Source organism: Botryllus schlosseri, chromosome 9, assembly GCF_051294905.1.
Source record: "Botryllus schlosseri isolate E-star chromosome 9, Bs_hap1, whole genome shotgun sequence".
In the NCBI taxonomy this organism is placed as follows: Eukaryota; Metazoa; Chordata; class Ascidiacea; order Stolidobranchia; family Styelidae; genus Botryllus; species Botryllus schlosseri.
Window position 1 is genome coordinate 24,095,255 of NC_137244.1, and position 20,914 is coordinate 24,116,168.

At 41.1% G+C, this 20,914-nt stretch overlaps 3 protein-coding genes and 3 non-coding genes across 7 annotated transcripts in view; 1 reads left to right on the forward strand and 5 right to left on the reverse strand.

The window, feature by feature from the left end:
• The window catches only part of LOC145445838 (NADH dehydrogenase [ubiquinone] iron-sulfur protein 4, mitochondrial-like), a 38,989-nt gene that overhangs the window by 15,409 nt on the left and 2,666 nt on the right, over nucleotides 1–20,914 (reverse strand). The gene's annotated exons all lie outside the window — the stretch shown is intronic.
• LOC145446715 (uncharacterized) lies at nucleotides 2,622–9,416 on the reverse strand. Its single transcript, XM_080325067.1, has 2 exons — nucleotides 5,025–9,416; nucleotides 2,622–4,023 (listed from the first exon to the last, which is right to left on the reverse strand). Exons 1-2 carry the CDS (start codon nucleotides 5,300–5,302, stop codon nucleotides 2,718–2,720), a joined length of 1,584 nt encoding a protein of 527 aa, XP_080181193.1. The 5' UTR covers nucleotides 5,303–9,416; the 3' UTR covers nucleotides 2,622–2,717.
• LOC145445825 (5,6-dihydroxyindole-2-carboxylic acid oxidase-like) lies at nucleotides 14,101–20,366 on the forward strand. Of its 2 annotated transcripts, XM_080323967.1 has the most exons (8): nucleotides 14,103–14,873; nucleotides 14,957–15,169; nucleotides 15,227–15,489; nucleotides 15,546–15,685; nucleotides 16,181–16,358; nucleotides 19,430–19,598; nucleotides 19,665–19,819; nucleotides 20,101–20,366. In XM_080323967.1, exons 1-8 carry the CDS (start codon nucleotides 14,503–14,505, stop codon nucleotides 20,283–20,285), a joined length of 1,674 nt encoding a protein of 557 aa, XP_080180093.1. In that variant the 5' UTR covers nucleotides 14,103–14,502; the 3' UTR covers nucleotides 20,286–20,366. The 2 variants fall into 2 exon arrangements, with proteins under 2 accessions (XP_080180092.1, XP_080180093.1); XM_080323966.1 differs by having other exon boundaries at nucleotides 14,101–14,873; nucleotides 14,957–15,489.
• On the reverse strand, nucleotides 18,609–18,680 carry Trnag-ucc (transfer RNA glycine (anticodon UCC)). The gene has a single exon. It is a non-coding gene; the product is annotated as a tRNA-Gly (tRNA).
• Nucleotides 18,775–18,846, reverse strand: Trnag-ucc (transfer RNA glycine (anticodon UCC)). The gene has a single exon. It is a non-coding gene; the product is annotated as a tRNA-Gly (tRNA).
• Trnag-ucc (transfer RNA glycine (anticodon UCC)) lies at nucleotides 18,941–19,012 on the reverse strand. Its single transcript has one exon. It is a non-coding gene; the product is annotated as a tRNA-Gly (tRNA).

The following is a 20,914-nucleotide window of genomic DNA, read 5'->3' on the forward strand; positions in this document are numbered from 1 at the left end:
TACGCACTCTTGTCCAAGGGACCATACAGTGAGTTGGTGAGTGAGCGCCAAGCGTGGAAGCCATGAATACCAGTTTTACTAATCAGGTCCAGACATGGGGTGATTACTTCATGAATGTAATCGATTGCGATTACGATTACTTCCGAATGACGCGATTACGAATACGATTACGATTACAGCAAAATCAGGAAATAGTCGATTACGATTACGATTACATTGGAAAAGTAATCACGATTACTCACGATTACATTTATTTTGCATTTTAGAAGTTATATTGGAAGACAATATATGGATTGCGCTGAAAAGGCCTAATGAGATACCAAACTTCCTTTAGAAAGATGCGTCATTTGCTTGTTGCGTCATAATGTACCCATTGCCCATTTTTATAGAGGACGATTTATCGCACCCAACGAGTTGCATTCTTGCCAGGTCCATGACTGCCGCACCACAAATTTCCCAATAGGGTGGGGAGCGAGCTCGGAGGGGACTCAAGAGTATTTCGTAAACCAACATAAATTATAGAGTGTTCTCGAGAGATTTAATTACCTGGAAATTCTGAAATTCCTGAAAATTCTCTCTATAGATAAGCTTGATTTTGGAATGCACACGTCTCCCCCTCACAAAAAAGCATACATAATTTATAGTAGGCTTACATTTAAAACAAATAGTTCTTTAAAACATGTTTTAAACAAAGGCTTTAAAAAAAAACTAATTAGTGTTATTTTTAGTTGAAAAATTATGTCATAATTCCACAATTACCACCCGATTTGGCCGACATACATCGATATGGGATGGTTGGAACCCCTCAAAGTAGTCGGTTCAATAGTTATAGTACAGATATTTCGTCAAAAGAGCTATATTTACCCTATATTTTCAATTGTCAATGTCAATCCACATTCGTGACGTCAAGGCTTAAGAAACAACAACAACAAAAAAGAATAAAAAACATTTTTTAAACAAGGGCCTTGTTGCAAACATGCTCGCCTTAAATTTATTTTTGTTTTGAATGCAACCCTAATTTATAGCAATAGGCATTTAGGTTCCAGTCAATACCCTGCCACGACACACCAAAAGACATATATGCAATTTCGACCAACACGCGACTTCACGAAGTGTGCTACTAAAGAAAGACCTTGACCGAAACTTAGGGTATGTGTCCGTTGTCAATAGCCGCGCTGGGTGGGCGTGACTAGTAGTCCGGTCCTTCCAATCCGAACCCACAATGCAAATGACACCCGGACACCCACATAGCATTAAAGACATGACAATTTGTGTGTGCGTCTCACGAAAGTTTTTCTTTTAGTCTGCTACGTTAGGGATACAATAATATCTTTTAATTATATAACATACCGGAAGTCACGAATTACGAACATACACTAAAGTAATTATGACAAGATAACAGACGGTATAATTATGAATTACGTGCCCCCAGCTATACAGGTAAATCTGACCATCGGGGGGCAGAGAGAGAGAGAGGATTAAAAAATATTAATAGAAATGTAATGCGATTACCAATATTATTGACGAAATTCAGTCTTCAACTTGAAATTACCCCCTATGGGGGCCAAAGACTAACGTTTGGACTGGGGGTCGAATAGCTGTTTTGGTCCTGATTCCAGCTACAACCCACGCTAACATGATATATAAGCCCATGGCTATGGCGGCAGGTCCCAATATATGTTGAGTAAAGAATTATGAAATAACGATTAGCGCATGTTTCAAATAGAGTCATATGAGAATAAGATGAAGAGAACATAAAATTCTGCCTTCAACTTAATACAGTAATGTATTGCAAGCTGCCGTTATGAGAAACGGCAAAAACGGCTCGGTTATGATATATATCAGCAACTGTTGATTTTTATTGCTTCGTTGTAGAAACCGTAATGTTTTATTTGACGAGTACTAAATTTCAAATCTCTGTCCGGTGTACGTACCGTACGTACTACATAGGCTTACTGCTCGCCAAGCAGCAACGGTAACGGTAAAACTAAGTTTGCATACCCAAACATCATTACACAAGTTACTAGGTAGAGTGGTGATTAATCATCCTGTTGCGGGGTACTGGCGTGTGGAACGTGTTGATAACATGATATAAGGCACGGCGGGTGTTCTTACAGTCACACGTATGTACGATTGTACGTGACGTACATCGAATATCTATTTACTGTGGATAATTCTTACGCAATGACTAGCAAAGCTAATAGGCTACTTCTGACGTAATAATGAGCAATGGCATTTAAAAATCAGACGTTTGTGCTATCATGAACCTGGTATAATATATCTTCCTTGTTCACGAATGTTCAGTTTATGTCATAGTCCTTGTACAACTAAAAAGTAATTGTTCTTTCACAAAGAAATCGATTAGATATGGGAAGTAGTCGATTACGATTACTTCGGAATTTTTTCGATGTAATCGATTGCGATTACGATTACTTGAAAATGCTGTAATCGTCGTAATCGATTACGATTCCTAATCGCGATTACCCCATGTCTGATCAGGCCTTTCGTCCGACCCGGCCGGGGATTGAACTATATTGATTACTAACCTCCGTAGGTTAGTAGTCTATAATTGAACCCACGACCTACCGATCAAGTATAGACTATAGCCGAACGCTCCACCATTACGCTGCCTTGAAAAGTTTTATGTTGAAACCTCAGTAAATTAAATGTATTGTATATATTTTCACAGTGAAATTAAATAACATTGCCATGCTTGGCTAGCGGTATGAAGCGTTTCGAAGTCTGCACCAAAATATTGCAATCGTAATTAGCACTGAAATAACAATATAAGTCGAATAAAAGTAAATATACGACTTGAAATCAAATATCCAACTACATTGCAAATCGGTATGTGGTATTGCAGCGAGTTTCAATGAGCGGAAATATCTTGGAAATATGCACTCAAATCCTAATCGGCTCGAAGTTTCATTCATTGATCTTATCCATTCAGCAATGTTACTCATCTTACAATTGCATGTCCACGGGTTTCCTTCTAAATTGATCGTAGCTGCCAGAAGCTGCGTTTTTTCTACAACCACACCGGTGTCGCCGTCCACATAGTATTCTCCACTAAAGCTGTAAAACCAGTCCGCATAGGGAAGAGATAAATAGTTATTTTTCAGGGAAACTAATCTTAATTGTCTAAGTGACAAGAATGAGCTAGGAGGGAGAAAAAATATTTTGTTTTCCGACAAAAATATATACTGAAGTAATCGGCAGTTACTGAAGGTATTGTTGGATATGAATTCAATATGATTCTTAGCAAAATTCACTATTCGTAGCATTCCCAGTCCCGCCAATGTGAAGTCGTTCAGGATCTTTAAAGAGTTTACCGACATATCAAGCGAATCCAACTCGGCGTTTTGCTGGAAGGAAAAATCTTCTATTTCGGTAATAGCATTTTGTCCAAGGTGTAAATTTTGTAGCCTGGGAAAATGCATGAAGTCTTCTCTCTTAATAACGTGTATTAGGTTTCCGTGTGCTCTAAAATCTTTCAAGTTCGGGCAATTGTGAATTCCGGTTTTTGAAATCAACTCAATCTCATTAAAGCCAAGGTCCAATGTCTGTAAATTCCAACACGACACTTTACTGAATTTTGGAATCTCTTTCAAGTAATTATTTGATAAATTGATCTCTTTCATGACCATTTGGTATTGACCAAATGCTTGATCAATGTGCGTCAAACGGTTGAAGCTGACATCGAAAGTTTTGATACCCATTAACCATTGATAACCAGAATGGATGATAGGGATGTTGTTTACAGATAAATTCAGATGCTGAACATATTTCAGTCCATAAAGCTGGTCCTCGGAAATATGCTTGATGTTGTTTCGCGATAAATCGACGTGGCGTAAATGGCCTGAAGATTCGAAATTCGGCAAGAACGCTGTTGCCGTCGTGAATTGTCGATCGAAAAACGAACTCGGATGACCGACGATCTCAATTTGATTGGATGATAAATCCAGTTTCTCGAGTCCTGACAAATCGTCCAACACGAATTCTTCAATGCTATTCAAGGATGAGCTAAATAAATATAGCATGTCATCAAACATTGGCGTGAAAATTATTTTAGCCTATTTCAACCCGGAAAACAAAGTATTCGTCAGAATAGCATATACGATTATACGTGACCTAGATGTATTCGTGAAAAATTTATGGTTTCTGAGGAGAAAATTTGTAATTCTGATTTGGAAATTGCCAAAAATCATTATAGCAAAGATCTTGAATGTTCGTGTATGTACAGTACATTTATAATACGAAGAGCTATATGTTCAAAATTTTGTAGGAAAAGATTCCAATTTGGAGGGGGAAACATTTTTAACAACGTATGGTCGTCATTGATCAATCGTAACGTAGCCAACGTCAATCATGTCACGATGTCTAAATGTCTAGGACGTACGTACGTTCCTTGACAAGACTATACAAAATGCTGGTTGTGAAATTGAATTTGAAAAGAATAGAAACGCTCTTAGCAAATATAACGTTGTTATTGTTATTGTCTGTGGTATTTATGGTATTTGTCGACTACAACGGTCACTTGCACCAGGTCAATTTTCATTTTGATTTCGTAGCTACCGACTACTAGCACGGCCTACTTCTACACCTTTTAAGACACCGCTTACGCGGTTGAGATGGCGAGGAGGAGCCTAGAAGTGTTGGAGTCTATCACGGTCGGACTCTAACCCACAACCTATTGGTGTTGCAGCTGTGGATTAGCACTAATACGCTAACTCTCCACAGCGCCCACAATTAAGTATAAAATTGCTACCACACACATCAAATAGAACGTCATGACCAAAGCGACAGCGTCTCAACATACTATACATGTATATAGTACATTTTCGCCAAGCTACTCTTTTGCCATTTGAACAGCAGCTTAAACCAATTCTCCTTTGGCTGGAGGACATCATCGAGTGAGATATATTATATACCAGTTTATCAAGTTGCACACCACTAGCATCATTTGTCCGGTGAAATCTTACGCAATTTAGCAAAATGATGATGGTATAGACATCGTCAATTACCTGGACACTGTTAGTTCCTTGATCGATTCGTGTCGAAAGAATATATTGTCCGCAACTCCTCGAATATACGAGTCTCTCACATGCAGAGCATCGATGTCGCCTTGGTTATTTTGCAGAAGCAACTCAAAGTCGCTTGCTTTTGTATTAGAACACGCTGCAATCTTCTGACCAGCATCACATACACAATTTTCTCCGCACCGAAGTGACTGCACTATTGAAATAACTACAACTACGCATGAAATACGCAAACTCTCTTGCATTTTGACATATTTTACCATCACGATATATTTCTGACTACTGTTAACATGCTGCTGGTTTACAACAGTCAAGTCAAGATTGCCTTAGGCTGTTGTACATACAACTCTGTAAAACATAGTTATTTTAATCCGTCTTTATCGGGGCTACCCAATACTCATGCTTGGAAGTAAATACAAAAGACAACTATAGCCTGTAAGCCTATAATAGCCCGTGAATCACTTCTTGTTACGTGATGTCGTATTGTATCCGGCCTTAGTGTTCGGCGGAACATCCATGATGGAAGCTTTGGAACGAATTCACACTACACTGTTAAAAGTCAGCAAAGGCATTGCCGAGAGTTCCAAATTCATTTAAAGTATGCATTGCATAAATGTACCAATTGTATCATTGATGTTTCGTCCGCCTCCATCTGCTGTCAGTGCCGATATATGCGATCAGTTGAGGATTCCACATTAATCTCGCTTGTTATTGTAACTCCTGTCTTATGAACTTTCAAAATATGTATCATGAAATATAAAATAGCCTGCAGCTTCTTCTTCTCAGCTACTCTCTTTAATGCTGTAGTTCTCAACCACCGGTTCCGGTCCGCGACGCCTTTTCTGCAGGTCCGCCAGGTATTAAAGAATTTCATACTTTACTTTCATGGTGCAAAATGTTGAACGCTTGTCAATTGAATAAATAAATAACACATTAACATCAACATATTCAGTACTTTGCGAGGTAACATTAGGCCTGTAAAACATGTTCGATTCAATTTGAAGTTCAAGCCGTCTCCTTTGACGACTTGCCAGCGACAAGTACGAGCTGACTCGCTAAAACACGCAGTTTGCACGATCTTTCGATTTCGATTCATTCATTTTGTGGATAACCCCGTATCGCTGCTACCAGGTGTTTTCGTGCTACGTAGAATACTGCATTCATAGTGCGTCTGGTTGTAGTGGGGAATGAGCAAGGTAACAAGGTGTTTGGTCCCAGGTTGGGATCAAGTCACTATACATTCGAGTTGCAAGTCAATTCGAGTCATTGCACATTCTGACACGAGTCAAGTCAAGTCACTCGATTCTTGAATGTGACTCGAGTCAAGCCACAAGTCAAATCACAAAGCCATGTCGAAATTTCGACGTTCGAGGCATGATTCAAGCCATTTCATTTTGCTAGATGATTGAAGTGGAGATTGATATAATATGAATTATGATTCGAGCGACGAATATCGAGGTAATTATTCATTCAACAGGACGTTGTATGGCTCGCATATGCGTAGAACTACTAGGCCCGTCGGTGACTGTCCGCTAAATAGCTGAGAGCATATGAAATCTCAGAGGTTGAATCAAATTGATATGATGCGATACACAATCCACCTATATATCCATGAGATACAATTGAAGCCTGTACCAATTGTTGACGAGTAATATGAATGTATAAACAAATATATCAGTCCGATTTAAATTTTTCAAGATGTTCGTTAAGATTAATACTGAGCGGTCAATTTATTTGTGACTTGCCGACGGAGGCTGAGTAAAACCATGTTGCGCAATCGTATAATGACTGCATTGTTGCTTATCAGCGTGTCGAGAGCATGCACGACGTACGTACAGGTAGGCCTACAGCGAGTTAGTCGAAACCGATTATTTGGTGACTTGAAATTGACTTGAAAATTTTGCTTCGAATCACAAGTAAATTCCCATTTTGAGATGCCGAGTCAAGTCAGGTCATTTTTGCAAGGTGACTCGAGTCAAGTCGAGTCATCTGAAAAATTTGACTTGAGTCATCCAACACTGACTTGGTACAACTCCGAAACGGTTCTTCTCAAGATATTGTCGAAGAGAAGGATATCATTCGAGTTGGCGTAGTCGGGTAATCCACGGCTTTCATCGCGAAAGACTGTAATCGACTCTCGACGCTAGCACGTTGATCTGGGCAAGTCGCCGGACCAAACCAAACCCAACGTAGCCGTGGTTTCCATCTACACGGTTTGCTGTCTGCGGTCCGATGGACCGTGACCGCCGTGTTTGCGCAATCTAGCGGATGATCAAACTTAGTATGTCACGTCTGGCATAACACCATTAATATTTTCATCGTTTCAAAACATCACAAGACTGCGATACAATGAAAAGATAGGAGGGTGTCGAAACGACTTGGAGTAGCCATTAAGATCAGACACCCACCTTAGCCTAGGCGAAGTAAATAAGAGGCATGCACACTGAATGAAAAGTAATGCAGAGAATATAAGACGCAAGCGACAAAATGGGGTGGCATGTGGCGGTCGACTTTGTCAGAGCGCGCGAAATGGACGTTGAAGAAAAGCTCGAGTTAACTGTTCAGGAATACCCTTGTTTGTACCACAAAGATACTGTTCTTCTTCAGGAATACTATAATATCTGTATACTATACTATACCAGTATACTATACTATACTAGTAGTATAGTATACTAGTGTATACTATATATTATATCCATATACTATACTATACTACTATAATATATCTATATACTATATACTATACCACTAAAAATGTATCCGTATACTATACAATATACTATACTGAGCACTATATACTGTATACTATACTATATACCAGTGGCGGCTCGTGACAATATCGGGTGGTGGGGCAAGGGCCGCAAGCGACTTGTTATCAATATGACGTCACAGTAGCGTTTTTCAACGTTCATGATGGTCACATGAATTTCCCGTAAACAATGATTTTTGGATTTTTGGTGCGCTTTCACACGCTCTGACAAATGCTTCAGATCGCGATAACCAATTTTGTTCCAACAAGAGCCACTGCTTCCGGTACCGGCACTGTCGAATAAAAGACAGTAAAAGCAAAACAAGGCGTTTTTATCCTCGCTATAAGTAAGCCATTCATTTTTATCGAAATGCGCTGAAGAAAAGGCACGAGTGCGTTTTCCTCCGGCGTACGATTGGACCAATCGGCTATTTCTAGGCTGATACGGACCTAGTCGCTTTACCTCTAATTTTTGCTCTAAAGGCAGCTGGCTAAACGTCGTACGGAGCAAAGATTCAACACGATTCATGTTCGCACTTGACCTGACTACTTATCTGCAGAAATGGAAATGACTATAAATCGAGAGATTGCGTATGCCTTACTGGAAAGGTCAACGAGTTCGGACACATACGCAATTGTTATCTCATAGATTGGACAAGGAAATGTCATATTGAATCCAAAACATCATTCTGAAGAACTACGGATAGCAGCCTCGGAAATTCGGTCTCGGTACAGCTTGGGAGATTTTGACCTTGAGGCTGGAGATTGTCACACGACACATACGGCTTACGGTCTATAGTGTCTACTGTATATATGTCTGCTGCAAAATCGCCTTCGGAAAATATATTACCGAATAAATACGTGGATGAAAGCCGAAAACTTGGTACACTGTTACATGAAATCATCGAGAAGTAGCCTCATGACCGTTTTCGGTATGGTACACTGTCAAAATTAATACGAATTGATCAACGCCGAATTTTGCGTAAAATTTACTGAGGAATAGGCTGATCAAGCGATAAGCTGTTAGCCGCCATCGAAAACGAAACAGCTATCGCGCTTGACAGGGGTTGTAATTGTGAGCAAATGGCCCGAAGGCCACCATTCCACGGTGAAATTGACATTGTAGAATATAAAATAAAACTAAATATTTGAATGCAAACCGAGGATGTTAGTAAACTGTTTCATGATATCATCTCATCACCTATCTCAGTATGGAACACAGATACACCGGCTTTTGCGTGAAATCCGCAATGCGTTAGGTAGGCTAAGTGTCAGATCAGCGCACATCTCTACCATATTCGAACTTGATAACGAAATTGCTGCCCTAATCATTGACTGCCAACCTTGAGACTTGGCACAGCGTTCGATACTAAAATCAAGACATACCATGTAAAAGCTCATGACGGATCTAGCTAAGGAGCATCGTTAAAATTAATGGAGACCAATACCGGCTTTGCGTGAAATATGTTTGCGATACATGACGGATCAGCACACACTCGACTTTGGAAACGGAATTACTACCCTAAACTTTGAGTAGAAACCCTGAAACTTAGGACAGTGTTAAATACCACCATCACGACATGACATACCAAGTTTCAAGAATTATCATGGTGTGAAACACCATCAAAATCGACTTATTCCAGCAAAGGTCGACTCAACGCATATCACGGTATCCGAGTTCAGATATAGATACGATTGTTACATCACACCTTAGGGGCGACAGGCATATATGCCCCGGTTGCTCGGCCATTTTACGAATAGGAGAGAGTATATCACCGTTTCTTAATTGTGCGCGGCTTTGAGAGAATAGATAGTGAAAGCTTGTTATGAGCGCTACCGGGGCAAGCCCCGGCTAGGCATTCACAAAGCGAAAACACAGAAGAGAATTCGATTTTCGCAGAGACTTCTCTATGTATGGGCATTTGCAAGCGAAAGCACAAGAAGAACGCGGGTTTCGCTGTGATCTCGGTATATATTGAGCGCTGTGCGTCTATAAATGGTTAAATTGTTATTGAACAGAATTTTAGGTGGGGCAATGCCCCAGTTGCCCTATAGGACGAGCCGCCACTGCTATATACTGTGTATATAACTATAATTACCGGACGAGACTACGGTCCCGCAGACCGACGAGATCGCTCGCTGAGCGATAGCTTCCTAACCGATCCGTGAATTAGGAGAGAAACCAAATCGATGTTCAGTGAACCATAGACATAATAAAACAAACTAAAGAAATCCGGTTTGGTTTGGTCCGGCGACTTGCCGTGTAGAGAAGCCTTAAGTACCGGAAATTCACATGAATACAATCATGATCAAAACCCTCAAAATGTCACTTTCTAGTACCACACGTGCAAAAAACGTTCTCATACTTTACATTCTGGGTAGATTTCAATTTTTGAAGGTCCACGGTCCGCCAAATATTTTTAAAATTTTACCGGTCCACGAGGTGAAAAAGGTTGAGAACCACTGATGCTATTTTAAGTCAGAGTCAGTTATTTTCGTATCTATATACTTGCACCAGAACTAACGTTCGTATCCTACAATATAGAGTCCCGGTTCATGTAGTCCGTATAATGTACGTGTATAATGATTCGAGTACTCGAATCTGAATCGAGTAATAATTTTAATGATTCGAGTCGAGCATTAAAAGACGATTTTTTCGAGTACTGAGATTATACGCTCCTCGCAACTGAAAGTTAATTTATCGACGAGAATTCTAGTTTCGGTACTATTTTCCACTGTGGAAGCTTTAAAACCTTGCTTGGTCGTATCGCAGCATACGAAACATATACCGGTGGTACAAAGCTATACTAACATTACTGGAATTAACACATTACCGAAGTCCGGACCAACCCACAACATTGTCACAAAGTGCAATGAAATCGGTATGGTCGAAAAAATACCGAAGTATCTTTAATGTGATGGATTACAGGCATTATATTCTTTTGTGTGGCAAGAAAGGTACATATTTGAACTTTGACATCTTTCATTCTGTTATGACGTCATAATGTGTGCTACTCGAATACTCGGCTCGACCCGAAGTATAATACGTGATTCAGAATCGAATTACCATACTCGATTTTGCCCATCCCTAATTAGCACTCGGCAGTTCCGAAACGCGGGTTCTATCAGTAACCCAGAATCACTGTGTGAGACTTTTAAAGACTGGCGTGACCTCAGTGAGATATTTCGACGTAGTAAGCTCACAATTACGGATATACTAACCGTGGCCTAGTTTAGATTCTTGTTGGGTTGTTTTATTTGTGTGAGGGCAAACCCTTTTCGATATCCTGGCGACTTGGTTGAAATGGGAATCAAAATTGAAGATGAAATGCATGACATTTGAATGTGTTGTCCTCTATTAATGTTCCCGAATATCTAATCTAGCACACTGAGTTACCAAATGCGACTACAACCAACCGCATTCACATTCCATAAGTTGACGCGCATAACTCAAACCAACTGAACCCGCAGATTTGTCTTATAAGCGCATGGAATTAACCTCAGCGTATTTTTGACGCACTGACACATTATGGATATACATTATGCTTGGTTTTGCAAATCCGCACACCACTCGAGATTACCTGTTTATTGATAGCATGGAAGATTGCTGTTTAGTGATTTAGTCAAGTGATTGCTGTTTAGTGCAGCCCAGTATGCCGTGCATGCATGGGCATTGGACAGCTCTGTGGTTATTATGACCAGGGCTTTGGAGCCGGAGCCGGAGCCCGGAGCCGGAGCCCCGGAGCCGTGCATTTTTACCGGAGCTGGAGCCGGAGCCGGAGCTCTATATAAAATTCAGCCGGAGCCGGAGCCGGAGCCGGAGCTAGTTATTTGAGGGGTAGCTCCGGCTCCGCTGTGTTTCATATGATGCTATTACATCTGCAACAACCATATCTGCTAAGTTCACATAATTCGACAGCAGGCATTCGCGAAATTGAGAATATTTTCCTCTTTGGCGCTACCTTATCCGACTAACCATGCTCCTCGGGATTTAACAGCAGAGCAGTCATATATTCAATGTTCAATTTTCATACATGAATGCCGAACCTCGGTATGCTCGATATGCCTGTGAATATTGTGGGTATTCGGCATACCCGCAATTTCATCATCAGCAGAACCTTGTTGGCCAATTGTACGGTTCGAAAATAATGATCACTATGTACTTTCATTTAGTGTGCATGCCTCCTCTTTACATCGCCTAGGCCAAGGTGGGTGTCAGATTCCATAGACTACTCCTTGTCGCTTCGACATCTTCCTGTCTTTTCATTGTATCGCATTTTGTGGTGTATTGAACTGATAAAATTGCTAATAAACCAATGATGATGATGATGATGTATTACGCGAAATTGGAGAGAGGATAAAAACGTGATTTCGTTGCACAATGCACATGTCGATATGACGAGCAGGAGCCGAGAAATTCCATCTCATTGTTGCTATGAATCGGATGAGCAAATACTCGTTCTTTCGTGGTAGCTCGTTAATCGGGCCGCGAAATTGGACAGTATTAGTGAGTATGCAATTATGCATGCGAATTGGCATTCCTTACTGCGCATGATCGTCATTCACTCCAGTAAGGATGTTCAAGCGTGAATAGGGGATGGCAGAAGAGTAACCCAAAACGCCGTTTCACTCACCGAACAATTGTCGCGGTGCGAGCTACTCAATACGATGTCAGCAGGACCTCAGGGTATTTATGTTGGAGACAAATTACTGATTTGATACGCGATTTCCAATTTGTAATCATCTGTTTCGTAAATTAATTCTTGATGTCTGCTTGATACTCTAGTATTCCCGGATTATCGCTCATTGTGACTTGTAAATGTGCATTGTGCAATGTGCATACTGCATAGTTTAATTCGTTATGGGCACGGCGCAATGTGTGTGGCACGGTGTTTAATTCGATTATTCGATTCGTTTCAATGGGAAAATATTATATTCCGATCAACTTGATCGACACCGGGTGGACTGGTAACGAGTGCACCAATATCGAACGTCAAACCATTGGCCATTTGGTACAAATCGAATTTTTATTGACGAGGTCGTGATCTCCGCCCATATTGCTCTTATTACAGTTACAGTTGAATAATAATCGCTTATTTAAAGATTGAATTGAGCTGTATGGCTTGATGTTAACGAGTGCAGTGCCAGTGTTAAAACGCCGCATCAGAATTATCATACCGTACACATCAATGGCATGAAGTAAAGTGCGTTCTCGTGCAACTATGATGTTATCGACAATTGACAAGTATTCATTATGACGTCACAAGCCGACACGGCGGCACCTATGTCTTCATTGCTGCATCCGATGTTACTGACGGCTGACAGACTCTAGTTTACTATAGATAACTAACCTGGGGGTAAATTAGTAATCTATATAGACCAGGGGTGGCCAACCGTTTCGGCTAAAGGGCCACATGAAATTGACGAACGAGTGCGCTGCCCACTAGGCGCGCCAGGCGCGTAAAATTTTCAAAGATAATATTATTATTACTTGGGTATATTGCGGGTCAACTGCATACCGCCCGATGGGCTCAGTTAGCAAGGACAAGACTATTCGGCATCTGGACATATGGATATCGAAGATTTCCGCTAATATACGACAATCATTTTGTGCCTACATTTCATCGTCGACTATCTTTCTGCGAGCGCAAACGCGAAAAGACATTCTCTCGTAATTGCGAATATAGTTAGACTAAATCGGCTAAATCAGGCGTTTTTTTCATTTTCAGGAGGGGTTAGGCTACAAAGCAAGAAATCGTGTGATAATTAAACACTCGAAGCGTGAAGAAAAATTTTACTACTCTTTTAGTTTATTGTAATGTACGACGATTTACTTGAAATGTGACTGGACCGTGGATCCGTCAATGCGTCATTACTGATATTTTAGTCATCAACATCCCAAGTGTTGCGGTCAGACTAATCGTATTTTTCGTTGGCCTTGCAAGTTCACAATCTGAGCAATTCAATTTCGATAATATAACAGGATTTCGATAATACAATGGGAAATTAGCTCGCGGGCTACTCAAAACCCTCTCGCGGGCCACATATGGCCCGCATGTCGCGGGTTGTCCACCCCAGATACACAACGGCACCTTCGATAGTTTACAGAGCCGGAGCCGGAGCTGGAGCCGGAGCAGTGGTAATAATGCGGCTCCGGAGCTGGAGCCGGAGCTAGTCTATGACAGAAGATAGCTCCGGAGCCGGAGCTGGAGCAATGCAAATTTACGGCTGCTCCAAAGCCCTGATTATGACACATGGAAATATTTCTTGGATACAAGCATTCAAGCATGTAGTATAACTTTCAAGCATAGTATAACTTTCAAGCATTCTATCTATGTCATGCACTTGCACACAAATGAACCAAATACTATCATTTTAGATGTTAATGTGCAAGTGAGGCTAAGAAAAATGAATAAGAAGATGTTTTTAATGCATTTTCATTTCACACAACCCTCATAGCGGTCTAATTGAATATTGAATACAGTTTCGTGTTTTTAGCAGTCCTACTCCTGATGCATGCTGAGATAGCTATGTCGTGATATTCAGACATGATCATGATCGTGTTGCGTTACTAGAAATCTCTAATTACTACGTGAACACGTGATTCGATGAGCAAAGATCGACATCAGTAATAAGAAAGTTAATATAAATTGAGATAAACCTCCGATAAACTCCTACTTATGAGTCCATTACAACAGCTTAAAAGCTCTACTAATGCTTGCCAATCCGTATATATGCAGTATTAGGCCTTCACCGGTCAGTATACATTTAGCGACTGCTGCTGTAATTTTACATATCGATATTCGCGAAATGACTAGATTGTTAGTATTATGGGGATGCATTACATACGCATTTATTGAACTAAACCTGGTCAAAGCCCAATTTCCCAGAGCGTGTGCGACCAGGCAAGCGTATCTGTCACATGAATGCTGCCCGAATTTATCTGGAGTTGGGAGCCCGTGTGGTGAAGCAGAAGGAAGAGGACTCTGTGTCGATATTATTGCTGATGATCAGCCGTGGAGCGGACCTTATAATTTGAATGGCATTGACGACCGAGAGCGATGGCCCATGCGGTTTTTCAACAGGTTTGCATTGTAATATCTGTTAATACATTGTATTTCACAATGATTCATGATTCGATCCTCAACGAGCTATACCTCTTCTATAGATCTTGTCAGTGCATCGACAACTTCGCCGGATTCGATTGCTCATTTTGTAAACCCGGATTGCGGGGCGAGAATTGTACGGAGCGCCAGAACCTCGCTGTTCGCAAGGATATTATGAAGATGCCCAGATCTGAAGCGATCCAATTTTTAGAGATCCTCGATCAGAGTAAGAATACGCCACATCCGGATTACGTGATAGCCCGGGATCACTACAGGTGCAACACACTTGAAAGTATTCGTGATATTCACACTGTAATAACTTGTTTTCTCAGAAATCTTTTAGGTGATAGCGTCAACTCGGAGCCCAACTACGTTGATGTGTCGATATACGATTTATTTGTCTGGGTTCATTACTACAGCGTTCGAGACACTTTGCTAGGTGGAGGCGAGACCTTCACCGACATTGATTTCTCTCACGAGGGCCCTGGATTTTTGACTTGGCACCGAATGCATTTGCTAAATTTGGAAGAAGATCTCAGACGAATGACTGGGAATCCAGATTTGGCGATCCCGTACTGGAATTTCGCGATCGGAGGTCAGCTGATATTGTTTCGTATATGAAAGACAAACAAAAGCATGTTATAAATTCAGGATCAACTTGCGACGCCTGTACTGACGATCTTCTGGGCGGGAGGCACCCTGAAAATGACGCAGCGCTTAGTCCCAGCTCGCGGTTTGCAGATTGGGAAGTGGTTTGCCTCAGCTTGGATTGGTACAACGAAAACATAAAAGTAACGTCGCATAGTAACATATATTATGTTGATGTATGTGTGTTCGAATGACTTGCAAGTAAGTGGTACATACATCGGAATGTGCCAGGCATCTTGAATTCTCATGTAATACGCCAATCAAGTGTTATGTGGCGAAAATTCGCAGATATCTGTGAAACATATGATGCCCCACTCGGACTTCATTGTATACAAGATGTTGAAATCAAGACTATAGGCCTATTAATAGTATAGTCTTATTATGGTGGGATAGATAGGCTTATCAAGTGATCTATATATATAACCACTGCATAGAATAAAAATTCCTTTACAAGTAAATGGCTAGGAAAAGGCAGGCAGTGACTTGTATCAGGATTTCTCGATTACTCATCTACCGATATAACGTAAGAGCTTTTGCTCCATAATATTGACATCGTATAGCTGTACAAGTACACGTGTGGCTCTCCTAATTACAATTATACCACCCCTTAAAACCTTTTATGCGCTCTGTATCTACAGCTTTGCAATGGAACGGGGGAGGGTCCAATATCGCGAAACCCTGGCGGAAACGTCGACCGACCCGCAGTGCAAACTCTGCCTGACCTAGCAGATGTATCGAAATGTCTGCAGGTCACAGCTTACGATACGTTTCCCTATTTTTCCAGCTCCGACCAAAGTTTTCGCAACACGTTGGAAGGTAGGATTAAAGTAGCAGTGTTTCAAACAAAAGCCTTTAAAAAAATCGTGCATTTTTAAGTTGTATAAATTATGCCATAATTGTGTAAATACTTTCCAAAAACATGTTGTATGAGCCTACGGACGACGATTACCACCCGATATAGCCGACGAATACGATATGGCATGGTTGGAACCCTCGAAATAGTCGGTTCAACAGCTATAGTACGTAGATATTATATTGTGTGGATCATTGGTACGAATGAATGTTCTGATGATGATGACCGCCGACCGTAACAATACTGCAAGACGATGTAGTTAAAGATATTTTTGGTCCGTATATGACAGGGGTTGGAAGCCTATTTCGTCAAAGGAGCTATATTTACCCTATATTTTCAATTGTGAATATCAGTCCACTATGGCTGTAGCGGTCGCTGCAACGGCTTGTTGCAAGACACGCTGGTATAGTGCTTGATTGGAGTCGACGCTACAGCTTACAGTTCCTGTTGTACGCACTAGTCACTGACTAATGACCGCTCTGAGTACACTCTTGCAATCCTGATCACACACGCAGATCCAAGGAGTTTTCTTTATAGCACAGAACAGCCAAATAGTAGTAATAGTGGTCAGAAACTTGTAGATTTACCAGGTTCAAATGATACTGCGGTTAAACAAGAAATAGAAAGAATAAATGAAGCGAAATGGAGCCAATTGTCTATCTTACGACTGAAGCGCGAGCGCGCCGTCCTCAATATGCGGGTTCTGAGAACACGTGCCTCGCAGATTGCCTGTGCCCGTGTGTGCCGTCACGGTTTTGGTTTGCGTGCGGCCTACTTATGCTTTCGCGCATGACAGTCGTTTACAATGGCGTCACAATATGCTGACGTTATGGCTTGAAAAGAAAACATGTTTTGAACAAGGGTCTTGTTTTAAACATGTTTGTTTTAAATTGATTTTTGTTTTAGACACAACCCTAGCGTGACGCTCGAGCATGCCACTTGAATTATCTCGACGCGTTACTGATGGTAGTCAATTAACAATCCTCATCCCTCGTTGAAGAGTGTTTGTTTGTCCACTCCGACCAAGTCACGCATCAGCAAACTCGTATAACATAAGTCTTCAAGATTAAAATTGCCTCGCCTGGAGTCGAAACCAGGTTAAATGCTCGGAAGGCAACAACGCTCACCTTTATACCATCGACGCTACGCCAGTTACTGGGTGTTGACTGTTGTGTAATCCTAATCAATCTACTCACAGATAAAGTCATAAAATATAGGGATCCGTATTAAATTTTGCGTCGACCGGGAATCGAACCCTGATCTATTGCTTGGAAGCCAACAATGCTAACCTTCACACCAGTGGTTCTCAATCGGCGGTCCGCGAAGCATTTTCAGGGGGTCCGCGAGACCTCTGAATTTAAAAAATTTGTATTTATTTAAATTAGGAAAATCATGAGGCAGTTTCGCTTCAATACTGGTAAAACTCCAGGACTCATATCAAGGAACTGGCCGTCTGAGATGAAATATCCTACTCAGGGATATCTAGATATCCCTGATCCTACTGTGCAAACTCATTTTAATTGTTAAATTGCAACTAGCCTATACTGATACAAACATATAGCTGTTTTGTTGGGCATTGTGGAAAAATAAAAAGTTGTGGAGTAGTAAGGTCAATCACGACGACTTCGAAATGTTCGCTGTAATCCATTTTCTCCAGTGATATACATAACCACTATTCCATAATAAATTCAAGATGAGCTGCTAGATAAAAATGGCCAGGCTGGACGATATATGTTCATTAAAAAAATGTTTCTCAAATTTCCGTGCCATATTTGTTGCCATCATACTCAAATGTGTCGTCGGAAGCGTTACGCGTTTCACCACTACCTATCTTTGTGGATATGGATTTAAGGCACCCGTTCATATCAAACCACGACACGACCACGTATTTGAATAAATGCAGTTTCGGAATTCATTTTGAAATATAAAGAGTCCACCCAACTCCTACATAAACAGTATGAAGTTATTATCAAGCCAACAGTTGATATTTGCACAAGACAGATGACGATTGCACGATAATTGAGCTAAATTTGGTCAGGGGGTCCGCGGAGGGCCATGACGGTTCAAAAAGGGTCTGCGAAGACAAAAAGGTTGAGAACCACTGCTTTACACCATCGACGCTGCTTACGTTGGCGGATGTTGACTCTCGCTCAGTAATCCTAATTAATCTTATAATAGTTACAGTTGTAAAATATAGGGATCCATGTAAAAGTTGCGTCGACCGGGAATCGAACCCAGATCTATTGCTTGGAAGGCAACAATGCTAACCGTTACACCATCGACGCTACACGTCGGTAATCGGGTGCTCACTATTTCCTAATCCTAATTGAGCCACTCAAAGGTAAAGTCGTAAAACATAGGGATCCATATGATCAATACTGCGTCGACCGGGAATCGAACCCAGATCTATTGCTTGGAAGGCAACAATGCTAACCGTTACACCATCGACGCTACCCAACGGTAATCGGGTGCTCACTATTCACTAATCCTAATTGAGCCACTCAAAGGTAAAGTCGTAAAACATAGGGATCCATTTGATCAATACTGCGTCGACCGGGAATCGAACCCAGATCTATTGCTTGGAAGGCAACAATGCTAACCTTTACACCATCGACGCTGCGCCAGTATCGAGGTGTTTACTCCTCACCAATCCTAATTAAACCCCTCATAGATAAACTAAAGTCGTGAAATATAGGGATCCATGATCATATCAAAAGTTGGGTCGACCGGGAATCGAACCCAACAATGCTAAGCGTTACACCGCCGATGCCACGATCGCAGAAGCGCGATGTCTTTTGTATCACACCTACTCCAATTGCACGCTGTGTATATTTATGATCGATAAATATCTATACTAACTATGATTCCATAGACTACTCCAAGTCGCTTCAACACCTTCCTATCTTTTCATTGTATCGCATTTTTGTGGTGTATTGAACTGATAACAATTGCTAATAAGCCAATGATGATGATGAACTATCACATAACCATTATTTCAACCATCCGCCAAACTATATTCTGTGTCACGGTGAAGGGTACGCGGAAGTTGACGGTAAATTCTCGGAAGGGGCTCGCACATTGCATAATCTGGCCCATCTATTCTTGAACGGGACGGGCGGGCAGACTCACGCTAGCGCGAACGACCCGTTATTTGTGCTTTTGCACGCGTTTACCGACGCCATCTTTGACGAATGGCTAAAAAGGTATATAAAAGTGACTGCTAAGGGTCTCAAGATTTGCGATACATCAATATAATATCGTATATTCAGGGAGGATCCTACATTCGACGATTTTCCAAGTAGCAATGCGCCGATTGGACACAACCTCGGTTACAACATGGTTCCTTTCTTCCCGCCAGTGAAAAATATGGACATGTTTGTTCAAGCAAGTCAGCTCGGATATACTTACGATATTGAATTCATCGGTAAGTGACTATATTATACTGTGTAATAATATATAAAATCATGAACCGTTGTTAAGTCAGATTCGGACGCATACAAATTCCAATTGTATTGGAAATACCGGTAATCTGGAATGTGAAATATTTCTATGCTTTAACATAATTTCTCGTTTTCCTGAAAATGCTACAGGAGAGAACTGTATAGTGCGACACGAGCGTGACGTACAGAATTTGCCATTCCTATGTTTACTCGATATATTACTCGATGATATATTATTCTTTATACATCACATTTTCACACGCAGAGGCAGGGACAATGCCGCAGCTCTTAGTCGGGAGCGTGGGGATCGTGCTGTTGTTGGCGGTAATGTGTCTGCTTGTGTATTCGATCGCAGCGATATGGCGCTGTCATAAAAGGTCCATGTACGAGAAAGGATATCAGCGGATACTGGCGGCAGAACGTCAAGAAAGTGGCTATAATTATGAATAACTCTGGACCTTGTGATAGGAACAGTTTTCTCATTCAGTTATTCGCAATCTCCACTCATGGTGTCAGGAATAAATATATTTTCCCGCGCTACTGTAGTTTTTGTTGGTAGATAAGTGAGTCGGTATATAGTTTTCCTATCGACAGAGCTGTTTAGAAGTGCTTAGCGTGATTTCCATACCCTAGAGCAGTTGGATGATAACTAAACATTGACGTGGACAGACTGGCAGTGGACATAATTTGCACAAGTAGTATCCTTATAATCATACCTGATTTCGAGATTTATAGTTTACAATGAGTGACTCATAATTACTACGCATAGTGAGTGCTGACATACTCCATGGTTATGTATAATGGGCAAGAAATAATGAATTATATGAGCGCGATCGTACATAGTGCGATGCTCCTGAGTTTCTCCATATTCTCTAGATCAGGGGTTCTCAAAGGTGAGGATTTAACGGATCGCATTAATCTTGGAAGTCGGTTTAACATGTCCGGCCTGGAAATCATTGTACATAATGAATGAGTCACATGAATTGATTGTATCATTGGATTGAATATTCTGACATCGCAACTTCAGTTGTTTTGGTACAAGACATACAAAGTAGCCTACATCATGCATATTGAAAAAT

Bases quoted from the DNA above. Each gene is read 5' to 3' on its own strand.
- LOC145446715 (XM_080325067.1), bottom strand. From the start codon at position 5,302: ATGGTAAAATATGTCAAAATGCAAGAGAGTTTGCGTATTTCATGCGTA. The intron at 4,024-5,024 runs GTAATTGACGAT...ATATTTATTTAG, and splicing joins AAGGAACTAACAGTGTCCAG to CTCATCCTTGAATAGCATTG.
- LOC145445825 (XM_080323966.1), top strand. From the start codon at position 14,503: ATGCTTGCCAATCCGTATATATGCAGTATTAGGCCTTCACCGGTCAGT. The intron at 16,359-19,429 runs GTAGGATTAAAG...GTCACGGTGAAG, and splicing joins TTTTCGCAACACGTTGGAAG to GGTACGCGGAAGTTGACGGT. The intron at 19,820-20,100 runs GTAAGTGACTAT...TTTCACACGCAG, and splicing joins TTACGATATTGAATTCATCG to AGGCAGGGACAATGCCGCAG.